The sequence below is a fragment of the Anas acuta genome, chromosome 1 (genome assembly GCF_963932015.1).
Source record: "Anas acuta chromosome 1, bAnaAcu1.1, whole genome shotgun sequence".
NCBI classification, from domain to species: Eukaryota; Metazoa; Chordata; class Aves; order Anseriformes; family Anatidae; genus Anas; species Anas acuta.
In genome coordinates, this window is record NC_088979.1 from 724,386 (window position 1) to 747,481 (window position 23,096).

At 51.9% G+C, this 23,096-nt stretch overlaps 3 protein-coding genes across 4 annotated transcripts in view; 1 reads left to right on the forward strand and 2 right to left on the reverse strand.

The window, feature by feature from the left end:
• The window catches only part of LOC137856076 (ecto-ADP-ribosyltransferase 5-like), a 174,748-nt gene that overhangs the window by 8,079 nt on the left and 143,573 nt on the right, over positions 1-23,096 (forward strand). Inside the window, exon 6 of one of the 2 annotated variants that reach the window (XR_011096226.1) lies at positions 2,241-2,880. The exons of the other annotated variant lie outside the window; for it this stretch is intronic. The gene's annotated coding sequence lies outside the window, so the exon portion shown is untranslated. Of the gene's footprint in view, positions 1-2,240; positions 2,881-23,096 lie in introns of those variants that run through there. 2 annotated transcript variants of the gene reach the window in all.
• On the reverse strand, positions 3,007-5,048 carry LOC137855340 (erythroblast NAD(P)(+)--arginine ADP-ribosyltransferase-like). The gene is made up of 2 exons (XM_068679431.1): positions 4,901-5,048; positions 3,007-4,638 (listed from the first exon to the last, which is right to left on the reverse strand). Exon 2 carries the CDS (start codon positions 4,487-4,489, stop codon positions 3,545-3,547), a length of 945 nt encoding a protein of 314 aa, XP_068535532.1. The 5' UTR covers positions 4,490-4,638; positions 4,901-5,048; the 3' UTR covers positions 3,007-3,544.
• LOC137855401 (NAD(P)(+)--arginine ADP-ribosyltransferase 2-like) lies at positions 18,081-20,453 on the reverse strand. Its single transcript, XM_068679549.1, has 2 exons — positions 20,047-20,453; positions 18,081-19,784 (listed from the first exon to the last, which is right to left on the reverse strand). Exon 2 carries the CDS (start codon positions 19,633-19,635, stop codon positions 18,703-18,705), a length of 933 nt encoding a protein of 310 aa, XP_068535650.1. The 5' UTR covers positions 19,636-19,784; positions 20,047-20,453; the 3' UTR covers positions 18,081-18,702.

Genomic DNA, 23,096 nt, shown 5'->3' on the forward strand with positions numbered 1-23,096 from the left:
TTGCTGAAGTCAAGGTAGACCACATCCACAGCCTTTCCCTCGTCCACCCAGCGTGTAACATTGTCACAGAAGGAGATCAGGTTCGTCAAGCAGGACCTGCCTTTCATAAACCCATGCTGACTGGGCCTGATCGCCTGCTTGCCCTTCAAGTGCCGCGTGATGACTCTCAAGAGGATCTGCTCCATGAGCTTCCCTGGTACTGAGGTCAAACTGACAGACCTGTAGTTTTCTGGTCTGCCCTCCGGCCCTTCTTGTAGATGGGCGTCACGTTTGCTAGCCGCCAGTCAACTGGGACCTCCCCCGATAGCCAGTACTGCTGATAAATGATGGATAGGGGCTTGGCCAGCTCCTCTGCCAGTTCTCTCAAAGAAGAGGATCTTTCGCGTGTTGGTGCAGAACTGCCTGGGCTCCATTTTGTGGCCACTGCCCCTTGTCCTGTCCCCACAGACCACTGGAAAGAGGTTGGCCAAATCCCTCTGTCTCCCACCCCTCAGGTATTTTTACACACTGAGGACATCCCCTCTCAGTCCTCTCTTCTCCAGGCTGCACAGCCCCAGGTCTCTCAGCCTCTCCTCATAGGGAAGATGCTCCAGGCCCCGGATCATCCTCGTGGCCCTCCGCTGGACTCTTTCCAGGAGATCCCAGTCTTTCTTGTACCGGGGAGCCCAGAACTGGACCCAGTGCTCCAGGTGAGGCCTGACCAGGGCAGAGCAGAGGGGAAGGATCACCTCCCTTGACCTGCTGACCACGCTCCGTTTAATGCCCGCCAGGATCCCCTTGGCCCTCTTGGCCACCAGGGCACACTGCTGCCTCATGGACAACCTGTCACCCACCAGGACCCTCAGGTTCTTCTCCTCAGAGCTCCTCTCCAGCAGGTCATCCCCCAGCCTGTACTGATACCTGCGGAGATGTGAGTTGCTAGGACAAACAATCACAAAGGGGTTTTGTCGGATAAAAATGCTGCTGCAGTTTCCAGCAGCAGTCCCCCAGACACAGAAATGAAATTTATGAATGTCAGTGCTTTCATTTATGAAAATAAATAACGTAATTTTCATTTATAAAAATAAATGTTAATGTTTTCCTTTATAAAAATATTCACAAAAACTGGCCCCAAAACAGAACCCTGGGGAACCCCACTAGTAACTGGCCGTCAGCCTGATGTAACCCCATTTACTAGCACCCTTGGAGCCTGACCCACCAGCCAGTTGTTCACCCAGCACATTAGGGACCTGTCTAGCTGTGTGCTGCACATTTAGTCCTGAGGGAAACTTTGAGAAACCGTATCAAACGCTTTGCCGAAATACAAAACGATTTCATCAGCTGCCATCCCTTGGTCAACTATGTGGGTAACTTTGTCATAGAAGGAAATTAAGTTTGATAAGCGGGGCCTTCCCCTCATGAACCCTCTGCTTGCTGTGACCAGCGACTGCCTTGTCCCTCAGGTGTTTTTCAGTAACTCCTGGGATAATTTTCTCCATGATTTTACCAGGCACTGAAATGAGACTGACAGGTCTGTAGTTACCAGGGTCTTCTTTCTCGCTCTTGCTGAAAACTGGAACCACATTTGCCATCTCCCAATAGACCGGGATCTCTCTGGATTCCCAAGACCATTGGAAAGTAATTGAGAGAGTTTTTTTCTCCCAGACAACAGATATGTGTACTGGGGCCCTGCTTCCCAAGATGTGCCTGACCTTGCTTGCTGATGGGCAGTAGAGAGTAACTGCTTTCAATTTGCTTCCGTGTGGATTGGCTTTTATTTTGTTTTTTCTTTTTTGTTTGTATTTCAATTTTCCTTCTCCCAACACCTTAGCCTTTTTCTTTGTGTCATCCTTTCTGCCTCCCCTCTGTCTCTGAGGAGCAATGAGAGAGCAGTTGTGGTTTTAGTTAGACATCGATGTGAAACCACGGCAGCCTTTTGGCATCCATTGAGAGGCTCAGGGGGTGGAGATAACAAGAAATTTGACCAGAGTGCTTCAGAGGAGCTTACAATGATCATATTTGTCGAACATATTTTTTGTATTGCTGCCCACAATGTTGTCTGGTTTGCTCTTAATATCTTTCAGTGTGATGCTGCGTGATCCTGTGCTGTGTTCTCTCTTTTTTCTATTTATCATATCCGAGGGCTTGTTAAAAGCTGTGTGCATTTGTGTTTTTGTTTTTTTTTTCAGTTTGCTGTTCTGTGAATCTGTATTGGCAAAGTCTTGGTAGCGGGGGGCTGCAGGGGTGGCCTCTGTGAGAAGGTCAGTGCAGCAGGAGGGCAGGAGGTGCTCCATGAACCAGAGCACAAGTTCCCCTGCAGCCTGTGGAGAGGCCCCTGGTGGAGCAGGCTGTCCCCCTGCACCCATGGGTCCCACATGGAGCAGATCTCCACGCTGCAGCCCCCCCGTGGGTGGAGGAGCTCCCGGTGGAGCAGGTGGATGTGGCCTGGAGGAGGCTGCGGCCTGTGGAGAGCCCCCGCAGGAGCAGGCCCCGGGCCGCAGCTGCAGCCTGTGGAGAGGAGCCCACGGGAAGCAGGGGGCTGGGGGGAGCTGCCAGCACCCGTGGGGGCCCCATGCTGGAGCAGTTTGGGACTGGGGGATGAACCCTGTGGGACGGAGCCGTGTGGGAGCAGTTCTTGAAGCCCCTGAAGGATCAGTTGGGGAAGGACGGCATCCATGGGAGGGACCCCACGGGGAGCAGGGGCACAGAGGGACCGTGAGGGGCGGTGGGGATGAAGCGTCAGGGACTGACCGCAGCCCCCATTGCCCGTTCCCCTGCACTGCTCGGGGGGAGGAGGTGGAAGAGGTGGATGAGGGGAAGGTGTTGGAGTTTGGTTTTTTGTTTGTGTTCTAACTGCTCTAGCTTGTTAGTAATAGGCAATAAATGATACTTATCTTCCTACTCTGAGTCTGTTTTGCTCGTTACGATAATGGTTGAGCGATCTCCCTGTCCTTCTCTCAACCTCTCCTCCCTGTGGGGCTGCCACTGCCCCCGGCCCCTCTGGGCACTGTCGCCACCAGTCCCGCAGCCGGCCCTAGGCCCGGCGCCGGCGGCAGCGCCGTGTTGTGGGCTGATCCCCGCAGGGCTGTTCTCTCGGGCACGCTGCGCTTGGCTCTGCCGTTCCCTCAAGCCTTCGGGCCTCGCACTGGGCACCAGAAGGCCTGCTGTGCTTGAAGCTACAGGCAGCTCAGCACCGCACAGCCGCTCGCTCCCCTCCTCCCCAGCAGGGCTGGGGAGAGAAGGGACACTTGGATCTGGCTGCAGGAGCTGGCACTGAGCTCACTCGCACACACAGAGGCCTCGCCAGGAGCTGGCACGTAGGCCTCTCAGCACGCGGACACATGGGAAAGGCTGCGAGTGTGCAAAGAGAAAAGCTTTAATGAGAGAAATGCGACGATAGGACACACAAACACTGACCGGCCCTGCTTTTTTATACCCCAAACCTAACCCCTCAGCAGGCCCTCCTGCTCCTCCTTCTCTACACACCCCCATGCCTCCGCACAGCAGCTCCACGTTATTTCAAGCTCCCCAGGCTCCCTGAGCTCCCCACACGGAGGTGTTGCCTTCACCACAAGGCTCCCCTTCCCCTCACAGAGCCGGTGGCACGGGGCCCCCGTTCCTCTGCAGCCATGGCTGGAGGAGCGCGGGGAGCACGGGGGGCGCCTGCCCAGGGCTGTGCCCTGTCCCCAGCCATCTCCTGGGAGCACTCACCCTGCTGTCTGCCCTTACCCTTCAGCAGTGCACAGTTGTAGTTGCTGCGCACACCATGGGAGCGGAGATGGATGATGTTTCTGTCTCTCTCACGTGTGAAGTTGGTGACCCTGAAGACCTCATAGGGTGGGATGAGGACTTCTTTCTCCTCAGGGTAGAAGGAGAAGTTCCAGATGGGAACACCATGGCAGGTGCACACTTTGAATAAAGTGTTCTGGCCAAATCTCCTGGTAGCTTTCTTATGGAGGGAGGCAGAGGCGAACTGGCCGAATCGGACAGTCTGGTTGATCTGGGCTGTAAAGAGGATGCCCCTGACACCACGGTAGACGTTGTAGCATCTGCGGACCTGGGCTTTCCGCAGAGTGTGCAGGGCCTCGGTCAGGAGGAAATGCAGTGTCTTGAAGGGGAAGCATTCCAGGTAGTACCCGCGGGAGCACCCATCCTTGCGCACAGCTGCGTTGAACTTGCGGTACAGACTTGTAGGGTAAGTGTACGCCAGCACGGCCACCGCGTACTGCCACCGCAGCAGCTGTGGGTGGTTGGAGTTCCGCCACTTCTCATTTGCTTTTCTCCAGGTTTCTGCATAGGTGTGGTTTTCGAACTCGGTGCGGTTCACCATTTTAAGCTTCTTTTCCATCTTGCGTCTGCAGCCCAGGTACCGGTCATCGAAGGAGTTCTGGGCCATGTCCATCGCCTCCTCCCTGATGGGGCCGAGGTCTTGCTCACGGGTGCTGCTGGCGGCCAAGGTGCCAGCCAAGGTGCCGGCCAGCAGCACCCAGCCCAGGCCGAGGTGCTCCATGTGCAGGAAGCTCCGGGGGTCCAGCCACGAGCGGGGATGCCCCAGGCAGCGCAGGACCCGGTCCTCTGCAACCAGCTGAGCTCAGCTGCTGAGTGCAGCAGTACAGGGCACGGGCGTCTGCTAGGGGGAGAGCGCAGGGTCGGAGAAGGCTGCAGGGAGAAGCGGAGCAGAGGCATCAGGGGCACCTCCAAAGCCGCCCATGGCCCCCCTGGCACCAGAGGGAAGCACCCGCAGTGTGTGTCCCCAGCCACGGCCACCTGGGTCTTCCCCACCCTGATACCGGCCCGGACTCCAGCCCAACTACTTGCATCAAACACTGCAGACACCTGGGTTCCCCCGTGCAGCCCCGACACCCTCTGAGGCCGCAGCGTTTGTGCCAGGAGGAGCCCTGGTGCTGCAGTGAGATGTTACCTCTGCTCTGTTGCATGCAGGACCCACGGCTCGGCGCTGCTGCAGGGTGCGTGGAGCTGGCTGCTCTGCCTTTTTATAGCACCCCCCAGACAGTTTGTGTGCCAGCCCCCCATGACCACCCAGTTGCTGCTGGGCTGCTGCAAAAGGCTGCAAGGAAACCAACAGGAAATCGCCTTTTATCAGTTGCCCATGTTCTAGGGCATGTGTGGGTCCCAGCCCCTTGGGTGCTGAGAGGTGAGGCGCAGGCTCTGCAGCCCTCAGTGCAGAGGGGCTCCCGCAGGAGCAGACACTGGCTTGTCCTGGTTTTGGCTGGGATCGAGTTGCTTTTCATCACCGTAGCTGGTGTGGGGCTTTGGTTTTAGGATGAGAATGGTGCTGATAACACACAGCTGGCTTAGATGCTGCTGAGCAGTGCTGACACAGCCAAGGACTTCTGTGCTGCTCACACTGTGGCGGGGTTGGCTGAGGGGCTGCTGTTGCTCAGGGACAGGCTGGGCATGGGTCAGAGGGTGGTGAGCAATCGTTTTGTGCATCACTTTCTTTAGTTTTCTTTCTTGCTCATTTTCTGTCTTTCTTTCTCATTAATCTGTCTTTCTCTCAGCCTGCCAGTCTGTGCTCTTTTCCTCTTGTCAGCTCTCCCCTTCCCCTGGTGGGGAGGTGACTGAGGAGGTGGCTGTGAGGTGCTGAGCTCTCTGCTGCATTCCACCACAGCGCTGCTTTTAGCACCTAGTGCGAGGCCGGAAGGTACCTGAGATACTGTGAGAGATCAGCAGACCTGAGCAGACAATGCTCGATGGGACAAACTGGTTTAGAATTTGTGCTCATGGTGCGTTTGTTTAGCAGCCCCCGGTTGCAGTGCTGATTTATTTGCTCTCCAGGTTGCTTTGTGTAAGCCCTCTCCTGCTGCGTATGCTCCCCGTGCTGCCATCAGCACCTCCGAGGGCTGCTTGAAGGCTGCTGGGGGCAGCTGGCTGTGCCTTCCCCAGCCTGGTGTGCGTGGGGTGTGCGGCTGCATTCACCAGCAAACTTTGGGCTGCACCAACCAGCCAGTACATGGGCCAAGTGCATGGGCCAAGCCCCAGCATGTTGCAGTGATTTGTGTCTCTGTGGAATTGCCAGGGTGATGACACACCTTTTTGAAGCATTCTGCCTGGTTTTTAGGATTCTGCATTTTTTTAGGGGTGAATATCCAAAGCACTGGAGGTGCCCACTGCTCTAGATGCCTGGTAAAGGACAAGGACCGCTCTCTCACTCCCCCTCCTTTAGATCAGGAGGGGAAGAAGTAAAGGAAAGAACAACTCACGGGTTGAGATAAGGATAATTTAATTAAAGGGAAATAATAATAATAATAATTAAAGATTATTAGGAACTAAACAATTTAACTAAAGGGGAAAAAAAAAAAAGGACAGGGGAAAAGGTAGGGGTAAAGGAAAAAAAAGGAGGAAAACAAAGAAATAAAACAAATGAAGGCTATGTGGAAGTACAGAGGAAATAAATTACTCTCTTCCCACAAATGAGCGATGATTAATGATGTCCTTGAAGCAGGGCCTCAACGCACGGAGCTGGTGTTCGGGAGGAGGACCGACGTTTTCCCAGCGAGAGCCCACCCCTCCCCTCTTCTTCCTGTTCCCACCTTTTATTGCTGAGTGTGACACCACATGGTATGGAACATCCCTTTTTTTGGTTTAGGTCAGCTGCCCTGGGGATGTTTCTCTTCTCACTTTTTGCCCACCCCTAGGAGGGTTAGAGAGAGACCTGATGCTGTGCCAGCACTGCTCAGCAGCAGACACAACCCTGGTGTGATCCCACTGCTGTTCCAGCTCCAAGTGCAGAGCACAGCACTGCTTGGGCTGCTGCAGGGGAAGTTAACATCCCAGCCAGACCCAGTACAACCTCCACCCCTTATTCCATAACATTTGTGTCACACTCAGATCCCCATACTTCAGCATACAAGCATTCTCATCATTATTCCTTGTCCTTTATCAGGACAAGGATTTAACAGGGCAGGATTAATAGGCAGGTGTATGTTTTCATTCCATAGGTCTTTCTTGGAAAATGTTCATAAGAACTGTTGATGATTAGGTCTTCATCTGCCAAAGTGGCCACTCAGGGCAGGTGGAGTTGGATGTCTGGACGCCAGCACCAGCTTAGCTCAAGTCCCTGTTGCACCGCCCGGCTCCTTGCAAAGTTGACCTGTCACTGATCCTACAGCGTCTTCCTACAACATCTAACTTAGATTACAGATTAGTTTCCTCTCAAGGTCAAATCTCCTTGGGGCACACACTTGATGTCCCCATTCTTTTGCATGACCCACCAGGTATACTCCGGTCCTTGGGCGAAGACAATCCCACGAGTGGGTTTGCCTTTTCCCAAGGCAGGAGCAACCCACGCTGCCTACATCCACCTTCCTACATGCACTACGGGGACTTCAGTTCCTTTCACTGTGTGTAGGGGTTTTGTTTCGGCAGGACCAGCACGGCTGTCAGACCCCCTATTGTTAACTAGCCAAGTGGCTTCTGGTAGATTTGTGTCCCCTTGTTTCCAAGTCCCAGCCCCCAGTGCTCGTAACATAGTCTTTAACAGTCCATTGTACCTCTCAACCTTCCCAGAAGCTTGTGGGTGATAAGGGATGTGGTACACCCACTCAACACCATGCCTCTTTGCCCAGGAGGTAACAAGATCGTTTCGGAAATGACTCACATTGTCAGACTCAGTTCTCTGTGGTGCACAATGACACCACAATACTTGTCTTTCCAGGCCCAAGATAGTGTTTCGGGCCATGGCATGGTTTACAGGGTATGTTTCCAGCCACCCAGTAGTTGCTTCTACCATGCTGAGTATGTACCGTTTGCCTTGGCAGGTTTTTGGAAGTGGTCCGATATAGTCAATCTGCCAGGCCTCACCATATCGAAACCCTGTCCACCTCCCCCTGTTCCAGGGAGATTTTACCTTCATGGCTTTCTCAATTGCAGCACAGGTCTCACACTCATGGGTAACCTGTGTGATGGCCTCAATGGTCAAGTCCACCCCTCGATCACGAGCCCACCTGTAAGTGGCATCCCTCCCCAGATGTCCTGATGTCCTGATGGGCCCATCGAGCTACAAACAGCTCACCCTTACGTCCCCAGTCTAGGTCCACCTGAGCCACTTCAATTTTCGAAGCTCGATCCACTTCTTCATTGTTCCGATGTTCTACAGTAGCGCGACTCTTGGGCATGTGGGCATCTACATGACGTACTTTAACATCCAGGTTTCCTACCCGGGCAGCAATATCTTGCCACAGGGTAGCAGCCCAGATAGGTTTACCTCTGCGCTGCCAGTTGCTCTGTTTCCATTGCTGCAGCCACCCCCACAGAGCATTTGCCACCATCCATGAGTCAGTGTAAAGATACAATGCTGGCCATTTTTCTCTTTCGGTGATCTCTAGGGCTAGTTGTATGGCTTTTACTTCTGCATACTGACTCGACTCACCTTCCCCTTCCATGGCCTCCACAACTCGTCGCATAGGATTCCACACAGCAGCTTTCCATTTCCGATGGCTCCCTACCACACGGCAGGATCCGTCAGTAAACAGCGCATACCGCTTTCTGTCTTCTGGCAACTCATTGTATGGTGGTGCCTCTTCAGCACGGGTTACCTCTTCTGTTGGCACTCCGAAATCTCTGCCTTCCGGTCAGTCCATAATCTCTTCCAGGATTCCTGGGCAATTAGGTTTTCCCATTCGAGCCCGCTGTGTAATTAATGCTATCCACTTACTCCATGTAGCATCAGTTGCATGGTGTGTAGTGGGAATTTTCTCTTTGAACATCCAATGTAACACAGGTAGCCGTGGTGCCAAGAGGAGCTGTGCTTCTGTACCCACAACTTCTGAAGCAGCTCGAACAGCCTCCTATGCTGTGAGTATTTCTTTTTCAGCTGGGGTGTAATTGGCTTCTGATCCTCGGTAGCCACGGCTCCAGAAACCCAGAGGTTGACCTCGAATTTCTTCTGGTGTTTTCTGCCAGAGGCTCCAGGTGAGGCCGTGCTCCCCAGCTCCAGTGTACAGTATGTTTTGCACAGATGATCCAGAACGGACATGCCCAAGGTCTACTGAACGAGCAATTTCTTGTTTGAGTTGTTCAAAGGCCTGTTGTTGCTCAGGGCCCCACTCAAAATAGTTTCTCTTTCGAGTCACTCGATATAGAGGACTCACAAGCTGACTATAGCCTGGCACATGCATTCTCCAAAATCTCACAAGGCCTAGGAAAGCTTGCGTTTCTTTTTTGCTAGTTGGCGGAGACATTGCCGTTATTTTATTGATCACATCCATCGGAATATGGCGACATCCATCCTGCCATTTTACCCCCAAGAACTGGATTTCCTGTGCAGGCCCCATGACCTTACTCTGTTTAATGACAAAACCAGCATTCAGGGGAATTTGGGAATTTGGATTACTTTCTTCCCTTTCTCAAAAAATTCTTCTGCTCTGTTGCCCCACACGAGGATGTCATCAACGTACTGCAGGTGCTCAGGAGCTCCCTTTTGTTCCAGTGCAGATTGGATCAGTTCGTGGCAAATGGTAGGGCTGTGTTTCCACCCCTGGGGCAGCCGATTCCAGGTGTAGTGGATGCCCCTCCAAGGGAAAGCGAACTGTGGCCTGCATGCTGCTGCCAAAAGGATGGAGAAAAATGCATTAGCAATATCAATTGTGGCGTACCACTTGGCTGCCTTTGACTCTAGTTCGTACTGGAGTTCCAGCATGTCCGGCACTGCAGCACTCAGTGGTGGCGTGACTTCATTCAGGCCTCGATAGCTCACTGTTAGCCTCCACTCACCATTAGACTTTCGCACTGGCCATATAGGACTATTAAAGGGTGAGCGAGTCTTGCTGATCACTCCTTGACTCTCCAGATGGTGAACCAACTCATGGATGGGAATCAGGGAGTCTCGGTTGGTGCGATATTGCTGTCGGTGCACCGTTGTAGTAGCAATTGGTACCCGTTGTTCTTCAACCTTCAACAATCCTAAAACAGAAGGGTCTTCTGAAAGGCCAGGCAGGGTAGACAGCTGCCTAATCTTCTCTGTGCTCAAAGCAGCTATGCCAAAAGCCCTTAGGAGCCCCTCTTCTTGCTGCTGTATTTCCTTTCAGTTCACATACCCAAGCAGCTAGGGTTGAAGTAGGTACACCATCCCATTTCCTCATATCCTCCCCACGGTCACTCAAATAAAAACAAAAGGTGCCACGTGGTGTGCGTCTTGGGTACTCTCTCTCTTGAGCAGGCAAACGCTGATTCTTAGTGGCTGAAGCATTACTCCGTCTAGATGAGGGGGAATATGGGGAATATGCTCGTTCTACGAGGTGGTCAAGTCTTTCAGACAGTTTCTCCACAGCAGAGACACAGGACTGTAGCAGAGCAGAGAGATTGTCTTCATATTTTTGAAGCTGGCAGGACAGATTACACACTGTTGGTCCCATCCCCTCATCCCAGTGAATTACTGCCAGGGTACTGGCATGTGCTGATGGTGCACTCTGCACCAATTTACACCACATGGATGTTGTGCACTGGACTTCATCGGGGTCTTGAGGTGTCTGGGCATTGTCCAAATCACTGAAAATCATCTCCCGCACAGCTAATTCCCGCAGATGCTGGAGACCTTTATCCATAGTTGTCCACTTGCCTACTTGATATACAATACCTTCCTTATGGGGATATCTTTCTTTCACAGCTGCCAGAAGTCGTCTCCAGAGGCTGAGGACCTGTGCTCCACTCCTAATTACTTAGTCCATTTCTCTAGAGAGGGATCCCAGCTGCTTGGCTTCATTGCCTTCTAATTGTTGGCTATTGGCCCCAGCATCCCGGCATCGAAGCAGCCAGGTGAGGATGTGTTCACCTGGGCATCGGCCATAATCCTTTCGTATTTCTCGCAACTCACTCAGCGATAGGGATCGAGTGATTTCTGATTCCTTTATGATTTCCAGCTCTTCTTCCTGCTGTTTTTGTGATGGCTCTGCTTTAGAGGTGGCTGCCATTTCCCCTTCTCCCTCCTCCTTAGGAGAGGTTTCTTCCCTTACTAAACGAGCTGACCTCCGTTCCATTGTTTTGACTTGACTATGGGGGTGACTGATACCATAGTCGGTTGGTCCTCTGGGTCAGCCACAGCGTGTGTTATCTGGTCATCAGACACAGAAACTTCCTCCCTCTCTTCAAGTTGCTGGATGATATTAAACAGTGTTTGATGGGAGTAAGCCAGGACCCAGCACAATGCTGCAAGCTGTCGTTCTCCAGCATTATCAGGGTCAGGACATAAAACTCTCAAACATTCTACCAGGTTTTTAGGATTTTGCACTTGCTCAGGGGTGAAGTTCAAAACTATTGGAGGAGACACCCGTGACAAGGATCTGCCAACATCATCCCACACACCTTGCCACTCACCACAAGACTGTTTCGGGACAGATTCCCAGGTAAGCTTTCTAAACAATCGACTAATCTTAGAGAGAAGAGGAAACCCGTTATTCAGAATTAGAAATAGCAATACATGGGTTACACATGGCTGTTCAAAATACTCCCAAACTGTGGTAATTAGCCCACTGTGAAAGAAGGAAAAGGTACTGTTAGAAATGGCTCAATCTTCAAAATAGGATTAAATAAAAAATAGGATTTATTGAAAGAATAGAGGTCAGCAAACAGCGCTGGGTGCACCGGGAGCCTCCGCTCCACCAGGACGCACACCAGTTACATCAAGTGGCTGATTTTTATGCTCCTAGACTAATACATATTCATTACTACTTCTAAAAAAAACATGTTATTATAATTAGCTTCCGGGGTCCAGTCCCTCCTACTGGAGCATGCGCATCAGTCTCCGGTGGTCCCTCTGGGGGTCTCTAGGGGTCTTTCATGCTGAAGGCTCGTAGTCTTCCTCACCAAGTTTTTTTCTCGTCCTTCCCCTTTGTACTCCCTTGGCACCGTATCAAGTTTATAGAACATCCCCTGCAGGTCTTGTCTCCCAGCCATCCTTCAGCTTCTTTTTTCTTCTTCTTAATCTCTTGGCCACCTGGCCAGATATCAGAGGCTTGCATAGTATCCCATAACAGTCACTAGTTGTTATCAGTTGTTCTGAAACCCCCAGACATCAAAGACTTCATACAAACACAAACAGCTTTCTTATTGACACTTCATGAGTAATTAAAACGTTCCTCACCAGCCATTCACAGGGACAGTCACACCTATAGCAGTGTTAAGTTAATCTCGAAGAAGACAAAAAAAAGGCTGTAACTGTTAGAAATAGAAGTCTGGAATAACAAAAGCAAACAGGTTCATAAATTTGAGGAGTATTTTCTGAAGACTTGATAAATTGACTAGAATGAGGGGGAGACTGGGACACACTGCATCTGTGGTTCAAGAATTAAATTGCCAGTGCAGGGCCCAGAGGCAGACAGGATTCAAACAGAATTGTTCTTTATGGACACAAATTGTTAACACATTCCTCACAGTACCATACCTGATATTATTAATAAACTGGTATCCAGATGAGGAAAGGAAGGCAGTGTAGTTCTGAATATTCTCTAAAAGGTAGTTTCCATGAGACCCACATGATAACAGTGCAGGGCCTGAATGCCAGATTAAACTCAAGGCCAGTGCTTGGCAGCACAGCGAATTCAAAAAAATGAACAGAGATTGTAGCACTTTGTTGGATCAGATATATAGGAGAAAGGAGACCATGACACGGACTGCATGACATATGATCAAACAAGCCATTATTAACAGGACACTGAACATGGTTGACTAGCAAGTAAGTGTGTTAGTTGTACGCGCTTTAATCAATTCTGTTGTTATCTCAACCCTTTGAGCCCCACGTTGGGTGCCAGAAAGGACTGTGGTGGTTTTACTGTGCTGGGTAGCTAAACACCACAACCGCTCTCTCACTTCCCCTCCTTAGATCAGGAGGGGGAGAAGTAAAGCAAAGAACAACTCACGGGTTGAGATAAGGATAATTTAATTAAAGGGAAATAATTATAATAATTAAAGAAAGATTATTATGAACTAAACAATTTAACTAAAGGAAAAAAAAAAAAAAAAGGAAAGGGGAAAAGGGAAGGGAAAAGGAAAAAAAAAAAAGGAGGAAAACAAAGAAATAAAACAAATGAAGGCTATGTGGAAGTGCAGAGGAAAGAAATTACTCTCTACTTCCCACAAATGAACGATGCTTGACCATGTCCTTGAAGCAGGGCCTCAACGCACGGAGCCGGTGTTTGGGAGGAGCACCGACGTTTTCCCAACGAGAGCCCACCCCTCCCCTCTTCTTCCTGTTCCCACCTTTTATTGCTGAGTGTGACACCGCATGGTATGGAACATCCCTTTTTTTGGTTTAGGTCAGCTGCCTTGGGGATGTTTCTCTTCTCATTTTTGGCCCACCCCCTAGGAGGGTTAGAGAGAGACGCGATGCTGTGCCAGCACTGCTCAGCAGCAGACACAACCCTGCTGTTATCCCACTGCTGTTCCAGCTCCAAGTGCAGAGCACAGCACTGCTTGGGCTGCTGCAGGGGAAGTTAACATCCCAGCCAGACCACATCCTTGCCACACTCCCTGCCACTCATAACCATCCTGCCTCGGGACAGGGGTCTGGGTGGCATTCCTAAGTAGTTGTTTAACCTTAAACAAAACCTGAAGTGCATTCAGGAGACATTACAATAAGAACATGCTGGTCGGAACATCCCAAGGACATTCAGATTTTGAGGAGCTACTGTAAGTAGCCTGGGGGAGAAAGGGCAGGTGAAGGAGAAAGGGGGAGTGAACAGGTGGGGAAAACATCTTCCCTTGTCCCCTTCACAGACTGTCTCCCTGAAAAGAAAAGGTAAATGACATAATTAGTACTAGTTTCTGAGATATGGTTTCCAAAGTATGGAAGTGATGGCAATGCTGAGTACAAATACCAGATTACAGAATCCCAGAACCATCTAGGTTGGAAGATCACCCAGCCCAACCTCTGACCTAACACTAACCAGTCCTCCACTAACCCATATCACTGAGCTCTACAGGTAAATGTCCTTTAAAGACCTCCAGGGATGGGGACTCCACCACTTCTTTGGCCAGCCCATCCCAATGCCTCACAACCCTTTTGGTAAAGAAGTTCTTCCTAATATCCAACTCAAAGCTCCCCTGGCACAACGTTAGCCCATTCCCCCTCATCCTGTCACCAGGCACATGGGAGAATGGACCAACCCCCACCTCGCTACAGCCTCCTTTGAGGTACCTGTAGTCTCATCCTTTAAGGTACCTATCAGTCTCATGACCAGTAATTCTATCATATCATAAGCCAGTGCTACACAGTAAGCAGCAAACTAACCTTAAACCAGCCCCCCAGAACAATAAACAGCACAACAGGGAACACATACAGTAAGTAATGTGTTATATAACTGAATTCAGAAAACAGGCACAGCAAACCTCAGATCAAAACAAAACAAAAACAAACAAACAAACAAACAAAACAGCACTATTAAGCTGAAATAATGGTTTCAATAATTTTGTTTTAACATGCTCTCATCACATCTGTCACTATCTCAGCTCTTCGGGCCCCACGTTGGGTGTCAAAAGAACTGTTGTGGTTTAACCAGCACCACACAGACGCTCTTCCTCCCCACAGTGGGATGGCGGAGAGAATCGAGAAAAACAAAAAAAAAAAAAAGAAAAAAAAAAAAAAGTAAAAGCTTGTGAGGTGAGATAAAGACAGTTTAATAAGATAGAAAAGAAAAAATAATAAGAATAATCAAAATGGTAGTAAGAATAATAACACGTACAAAGCAAGCGATGCACAATGCAATTGCTCACCACCTGCTGATGGATGCCCAGCTTATCCCTGAGCAGCCTGCGCCCCCACCCCAGCTAGCCACCCCTATATATTGTCCAGCATGACCCCACATGGTGTGGAATACCCCTTTGGCCAGTAGGGGTCCTGGTCCAGGGGACCAGGGCCAGGTCCAGGGGACCACTTTGGTCCAGGGGACAGGTCCTGGGCCTGTCCCCTCCCAGCTCCTGCTGCACCCCCAGCCTGCCCGCTGGCAGGACAGAGCAGGAAGCTGAGATGTCCTTGGCTTAGTGTGAGCACTGCTCTGCAACAATTAAAACATCAGTGTGATATCAACAGTAGTCTCATCCTAAATCCCAAACACAGCACCATATCAGCTATGGTCTGCAGCCATGGGGCTCATGCACTTACCCCTCATGCACTCACCCCTCATCCACAGACCCCCTGGGGGCACCAGTACAGACCCCCTGTATACCTGGTGCCCTAGCCCAGCCCAAAACCCCTGCTGCTGGCTGGTTGATGCAGCCCAAAGTTTGCTGGTTTTGCACCCACACACCCCACGCACACCAGGCTGGGGAAGGCACAGCCAGCTGCCCCCAGCAGCCTTCAAGCAGCCCTCGGAGGTGCTGATGGCAGTACGGGGAGCATACGCAGCAGGAGAGGGCTTACACAAAGCAATCTGGAGAGCAAATAAATCAGCATTGCAACCGGGGGCTGCTAAACAAACGCACCATGAGCACAAATTCTAAACCAGTTTGTCCCATCGAGCATTGTCTGCTCAGGTCTGCTGATCTCTCACAGTATCTCAGGTACCTTCCGGCCTCACACTAGGTGCTAAAAGCAGCGCTGTGGTGGAATGCAGCAGAGAGCTCAGCACCGCACAGCCACCTCCTCGGTCACCTCCCCACCGGGGGAAGGGGAGAGCTGACAAGAGGAAAAGTGCACAGACTGGCAGGCTGAGAGAAAGAGAGTTTAATGAGAAAGAAAGACAGAAAATGAGCAAGAAAGAAAACTAAAGAAAGTGATGCACAAAACAGTTGCTCACCACCCTCTGAACCATGCCCAGCCTGTCCCTGAGCAACAGCAGCTCCTCCCGATTTAGTGTCATCCACAAACTTACTTGGTAAGCCTTCATGTGATACATCCAGGTCATTTATGAAAACAGTGACGAGAACTGGCCCCAAAACAGAGCCCCGGGGAACCCCACTAATAACTGGCCGTCAGCCTGATGTACCTCTGAACCCTCTGCTTGCTGTGACCAGGGACTGCCTTGTCCCTCAGGTGCTTTTCAATAACTCCTGGGATAATTTTCTCCATGATTTTACCAGGCACTGAAATGAGACTGACAGGTCTGTAGTTACCAGGGTCTTCTTTCTCGCTCTTGCTGAAGACTGTAACCACATTTGCCATCTCCCAATAGACCGGGATCTCTCTGGATTCCCAAGACCATTGGAAAGTAATTGAGAGAGGTTTTTCCTCCCAGACAACAGATATGTGTATTGGGGCCCTGCTTCCCAAGATGTGCCTGACCTTGCTTGCTGATGGGCAGTAGAGAGTAACTGCTTTCTCTTTGCTTCTGTGTGGATTGGCTTTTAATTTGTTCTTTCTTTTTCTTTTGCATTTCAATTTTCCTTCTCTCAACCCCTTAGCCTTTTTCTTTGTGTCATCCTTTCTGCCTCCCCTCTGTCTCTGAGGAGCAATGAGAGAGCAGTTGTGGTTTTAGTTAGACATCGATGTGAAACCACGGCAGCCTTTTGGCATCCATTGAGAGGCTCAGGGGGTGGAGATAACAAGAAATTTGACCAGAGTGCTTCAGAGGAGCTTACAATGATCATATTTGTCGAACATATTTTTTGTATTGCTGCCCACAATCTTGTCTGGTTTGCTCTTAATATCTTTCAGTGTGATCCTGCGTGATCCTGTGCCTTGTTCTCTCTTTTGCTATTTATCATATCCGAGGGCTTGTTAAAAGCTGTGTGCATTTGTGTTTTTTTTTCAGTTTGCTGTTCTGTGAATCTGTATTGGCAAGGGCTTGATAGCAGGGGGCTGCTGAGGTGGCCTCTGCGAGAAGGTCAGTGCAGCAGGAGGTGCTCCATGAACCAGAGTACAAGTTCCCCTGCGGCCTGTGCAGGGAGAGGCCCCTGGTGGAGCAGGCTGTCCCCCTGCACCCATGGGTCCCACACGGAGCAGATCTCCACGCTGCAGCCCCCCCATGGGTGGAGGAGCCCCCGGTGGAGCAGGTGGATGTGGCCTGGAGGAGGCTGCGTCCCATGGAGAGCCCCCGCAGGAGCAGGCCCCGGGCCGGAGCTGCAGCCCGTGGAGAGGAGCCCACATGGAGCAGGGGGCTGGGGGGAGCTGCCAGCACCCGTGGGGGCCCCGTGCTGGAGCAGTTTGGGACTGGGGGATGAACCCCGTGGGACGGAGCCGTGTGGGAGCATTTCTTGAAGCCCCTGAGGGATCAGTTTGGGAAGGACGGCATCCATGGGAGGGACCCCACGGGGATCAGGGGCACAGAGGGACCGTGAGGGGCAGCGGGGATGAAGCGTCAGGGACTGACTGCAGCCCCCATTGCCCGTTCCCCTGCACTGCTTCTGGGGGGGGAGAAGGTGGAAGAGGTGTGTAATACACAATAAATGTTTGTTCATTGTCTTTTGTAAAAACAAGGAGTTCTGTTTGAGGAACAGGAGTTGTGAAAACTCCCTGCTGAAGTAAGGAGCTGTATAATGCTTAGCTAGACACTATGAAAATTCCTTTGCTTAATGTAACAAAAAAAAAAGAACCCTCTCCCCTTCTCTCCTTCTGCATCTCAGTAGCCTCTTTTGTTCAAAAAACACTGCTGCAAAGTTCATGTAACCATCTCCTGATAAGTTGTTAAACTAGTGTATCAACGTCTTGCCTTCCTGTCTCACGCTGGGCCAACATGACCAAATAAAGAAAGAAGTTGAACCACAACGCCGAGGAAGACTACGGCCTTCATCTTCACGACCACCAGAGGGACAGAGACGACCCCCTAGCAACAGTGCACGCAGGCGCAGAACATACCCGGACGTGCTGCGTAATCCTGAAATCACCAAGATATAAAAAGGGACCCTGGGGGGGGTGAGGTGCGCGCCGTTGGCGGAGCCGAGACTCCCCGGCCGCCCAGCGCTGTTTTGCTTGCTGTTGCTTACTCAATAAATTCCTTTCTATTATTAATGCAATGCTCTCTGAAAATTAATTAAGGGGGCAACTTATAACAAGGTGGATGAGGGGAAGGCACTGGAGTTTGTTTTTTTGTTTTTTTTTCTAACTGCTCTAGCTTGTTAGTAATAGGCAATAAATGATACTCATCTTCCTACTCTGAGACTGTTTTGCTTGTTACGATAATGGTTGAGCGATCTCCCTCTCCTTCTCTCAACCTCTCCTCCCTGTGGGGCTGCCACTGCCCCCGGTCCCTCCGGGCACTGTCGCCACCAGTCCCGCAGCCGGCCCTAGGCCCGGCGCCGGCGGCAGCGCCGTGTTGTGGGCTGATCCCCGCAGGGCTGTTCTCTCGGGCACGCTGCGCTTGGCTCTGCCGTTCCCTCAAGCCTTCGGGCCTCGCACTGGGCACCAGAAGGCCTGCTGTGCTTGAAGCTACAGGCAGCTCAGCACCGCACAGCCGCTCGCTCCCCTCCTCCCCAGCAGGGCTGGGGAGAGAAGGGACACTTGGATCTGGCTGCAGGAGCTGGCACTGAGCTCACTCGCACACACAGAGGCCTCGCCAGGAGCTGGCACGTAGGCCTCTCAGCACGCGGACACATGGGAAAGGCTGCGAGTGTGCAAAGAGAAAAGCTTTAATGCGAGAAATGCGACGATAGGACACACAAACACTGACCGGCCCTTTTATACCCCAAACCTAACCCCTCAGCAGGTCCTCCGGCTCCTCCTTCTCTACACACCCCCATGCCTCCGCACAGCAGCTCCACGTTATTTCAAGCTCCCCAGGCTCCCCGAGCTCCCCACACGGAGGTGTTGCCTTCACCACGAGGCTCCTCTTCCCCTCACAGAGCCGGTGGCACGGGGCCCCCTTTCCTCTGCAGCCATGGCTGGAGGAGCGCGGGGAGCACGGCGGCGCCTGCCCAGGGCTGTGCCCTGTCCCCAGCCATCTCCCGGGGGCACCCACCCTGCTGGCTGCCCTTACCCTTCAGCAGCGCACAGTTGTAGGTGCTCTGTGTGGTATGGGAGCGGAGATGGATGATGCTTCTGCTGAAGTAACTCATGACATTGGTGACCTTGAAGACCTCATAGGGTGGGATGAGGACTTCATCCTCAGTAGGGAAAAAGGAGAAATGCTTGATGGGGACACCGTAGCAGGTGTACACAATGAAGAAGGTGTCCTGGCCAAATTTCTGGGCAGCATTCTTCTGGAGGGAGGCAGAGGCGTACTGGCCGAAGCGGACGGTCTGGTGGCGGTGGGCCGTAAAGCGGATGCCCTTGACGCCACGGTAGACGTTGTAGCATCTGTGGCCCTGGGCATTCCGCAGAGTGTGCAGGGCCTCGGTCAGGAGGAAATGCAGCGTCTTGAAGTGGAAGGATTGGAGGTAGTACCCGCGAGAGCGCCCACCCTCGCGCACAGCTGTGTTGAACTGGCTGTAGAGGCCTGTATTAGCAGTGTACGCCAGCACGGCCACCGCATATTCCCGCCGCAGCACCTGCGGGTGGTTGGAGTTACCCCATTGCTTCCGCCACCTCTCGTCTGCTCTTCTCCAGGTGTCTGCATAAATGTGGTTTTTGAATTCCACGTGGTACAGTTTCTTCAGCGCAACCTCCATCTTGTATCTGCAACCCCGGTACTGGTCATCGAAGGAGTTCTGGGCCATGCCCATTGCCAACTTCTTTATGGGGCCGAGGTCTTGCTCACGGGTGCTGCTGGCGGCCAAGGTGCCAGCCAAGGTGCCGGCCAGCAGCACCCAGCCCAGGCCGAGGTGCTCCATGTGCAGGAAGCTCCGGGGGTCCAGCCACGAGCGGGGATGCCCCAGGCAGCGCAGGACCCGGTCCTCTGCAACCGGCTGAGCTCAGCCGCTGAGTGCAGCAGTACAGGGCACGGGCGTCTGCTAGGGGGAGAGCGCAGGGTCGGAGAAGGCTGCAGGGAGAAGCGGAGCAGAGGCATCAGGGGCACCTCCAAAGCCGCCCATGGCCCCCCTGGCACCAGAGGGAAGCACCTGCAGTGTGTGTCCCCAGCCACGGCCACCTGGGTCTTCCCCACCCCGATACCGGCCCGGACTCCAGCCCAACTACTTGCATCAAACACCGCAGACACCTGGGTTCCCCCGTGCAGCCCCGACATCCTCTGAGGCCGCAGCATTTGTGCCAGGAGGAGCCCTGGTGCTGCAGTGAGATGTTACCTCTGCTCTGTTGCATGCAGGACCCACGGCTCGGCGCTGCTGCAGGGTGCGTGGAGCTGGCTGCTCTGCCTTTTTATAGCAACCCCCAGACAGTTTGTGTTCCAGCCCCCCATGACCACCCAGTTGCTGCTGGGCTGCTGCAAAAGGCTGCAGGGAAACCAACAGGAAATCGCCTTTTATCAGTTGCCCATGCTCTAGGGCGTGCCTGTGTGTGTCCCAGTCCCTTGGGTGCTGAGAGGTGAGGCGCAGGCTCTGCAGCCCTCAGTGCAGAGGGGCTCCTGCAGGAGCAGACACTGGCTTGTCCTGGTTTTGGCTGGGATCGAGTTGCTTTTCATCACCGTAGCTGGTGTGGGGCTTTGGTTTTAGGATGAGAATGGTGCTGATAACACACTGATGGCTTAGATGCTGCTGAGCAGTGCTCACACTAAGCCAAGGACTTCTGTGCTGCTCACACTGTGGCAGGGTTGGCTGAGGGTCTGCCGTTGCTCAGGGACAGGCTGGGCATGGGTCAGAGGGTGGTGAGCAACTGTTCTGTGCATCACTTTCTTCAGTTTTCTTGCTTGCTCATTTTCTGTCTTTCTTTCTCATTAAACTCTCTTTCTCTCAGCCTGCCAGTCTGTGCACTTTTCCTCTTGTCAGCTCTCTCCCCTTCCCCCGGTGGGGAGGTGACCGAGGAGGTGGCTGTGCGGTGCTGAGCTCTCTGCTGCATTCCACCACAGCGCTGCTTTTAGCACCTAGTGTGAGGCCGGAAGGTACCTGAGATACTGTGAGAGATCAGCAGACCTGAGCAGACAATGCTCGATGGGACAAACTGGTTTAGAATTTGTGCTCATGGTGCGTTTGTTTAGCAGCCCCCGGTTGCAATGCTGATTTATTTGCTCTCCAGGTTGCCTTGTGTAAGCCCTCTCCTGCTGCGTATGCTCCCCGTGCTGCCATCAGCACCTCCGAGGGCTGCTTGAAGGCTGCTGGGGGCAGCTGGCTGTGCCTTCCCCAGCCTGGTGTGCGGGGGGTGTGCAGGTGCAAAACCAGCAAACTTTGGGCTGCACCAACCAGCCAGTACATGGGCCAAGTGCATGGGCCAAGCCCCAGCATGTTGCAGTGATTTGTGTCTCTATGGAATTGCCAGGGTGATGACACACCTTTTTGAAGCATTCTGCCTGGTTTTTAGGATTCTGCAGTTTTTCAGGGGTGAATATCCAAAGCACTGGAGGTGCCCACTGCTCTAGATGCCTGGTAAAGGACAAGGACCGCTCTCTCACTCCCCCTCCTTAGATCAGGAAGGGAAGAAGTAAAACAAAGAACAACTCACGGGTTGAGATAAGGATAATTTAATTAAAGGGAAATAATAATAATAATAATTAAAGATTATTAAGAACTAAACCATTTAACTGAAGGGGAAAAAAAAAGGAAAGGAGAAAAGGTAGGGGTATAGGAAAAAAAGGAGGAAAACAAAGAAATAAAACAAATGAAGGCTATGTGGAAGTACAGAGGAAAGAAATTACTCTCTTCCCACAAATGAGCGATGATCAATGACGTCCTTGAAGCAGTGCCTTAACACACGGAGCTGGTGTTCGGGAGGAGGACCGACATTTTCCCAACGAGAGCCCACCCCTCCCCTCTTCTTCCTGTTCCCACCTTTTACTGCTGAGTGTGACACCACATGGTGTGGAATATCCCTTTGGTTGGTTTAGGTCAGCTGCCCTGGGGATGTTTCTCTTCTCACTTTTTGCCCACCCCTAGGAGGGTTAGAGAGAGACCCGATGCTGTGTCAGCACTGCTCAGCAGCAGACACAACCCTGCTGTGATCCCACTGCTGTTCCAGCTCCAAGTGCAGAGCACAGCACTGCTTGGGCTGCTGCAGGGGAAGATAACGTCCCAGCCAGACGCAGTACATCCTCCACCCCTTATTCCATAACATTTGTGTCACACTCAGATCCCCATACTTTAGCATACAAGTATTCTCATCATTATTCCTTGTCCTTTAACAGGACAAGGATTTAACAGGGCAGGATAAATAGGCAGGTGTATCTTTTCATTCTATAGGTCTTTCGTGGAAAATGTTCATAAGAACTGTTGATGATTAGGTCTTCATCTGCCAAAGTGGCCACTCAGGGCAGGTGGAGTTGGGTGTCTGGACGCCAGCACCAGCTTAGCTCAAGTCCTTGTTGCACCGCCCGGCTCCTTGCAAAGTTGGCCTGTCGTTGATCCTACAGCATCTTCCTACAACATATAACTTAGATTACAGATTAGTTTCCTCTCAAGGTCAAATCTCCTTGAGGCACACACTTGATGTCCCTGTTCTTTTGCATGACCCACCAGGTATACTCTGGTCCTTGGGCGAAGACAATCCCACGAGTGGGTTTGCCTTTTCCGGAGGCAGGAGCAACCCACACTTCCTACATGCACTACGGGGACTTCAGCTCCTTTCACTGTGTGTAGGGGTTTTGTTTCGGCAGGACCAGCACGGCTGTCAGACCCCCTATTGTTAACTAGCCAAGTGGCTTCTGGTAGATTTGTGTCCCCTTGTTTCCAAGTCCCAGCCCCCAATGCTCGTAACATAGTCTTTAACAGTCCATGGTACCTCTCAACCTTCCCAGAAGCTTGTGGGTGATAAGGGATGTGGTACACCCACTCAACACCATGCGTCTTTGCCCAGGAGGTAACAAGATTGTTTCGGAAAGGACTCACATTGTCAGACTCAATTCTCTCTGGTGTACCATGACGCCACAATACTTGTCTTTCCAGGCCCAAGACAGTGTTTTGGGCCGTGGCAAAGTTTATGGGATATGTTTCCAGCCACCCAGTAGTTGCTTCTACCATGGTGAGTATGTACCATTTGCCTTGGCGAGTTTTTGGAAGTGGTCCGATATAGTCAATTTGCCAGGCCTCACCATATCGAAACCCTGTCCACCTCACCCTGTTCCAGGGAGATTTTACCTTCGTGGCTTTCTTGATTGCAGCACAGGTCTCACACTCATGGGTAACCTGTGTGATGGCCTCAATGGTCAAGTCCACCCGTCCACCCGTCGATCACGACCCCACCTGTAAGT

Excerpts from the sequence above, each read along its gene's own strand:
- LOC137855401 (XM_068679549.1), bottom strand. The coding sequence starts at position 19,635 with ATGGAGCACCTCGGCCTGGGCTGGGTGCTGCTGGCCGGCACCTTGGCT.
- LOC137855340 (XM_068679431.1), bottom strand. The coding sequence starts at position 4,489 with ATGGAGCACCTCGGCCTGGGCTGGGTGCTGCTGGCCGGCACCTTGGCT.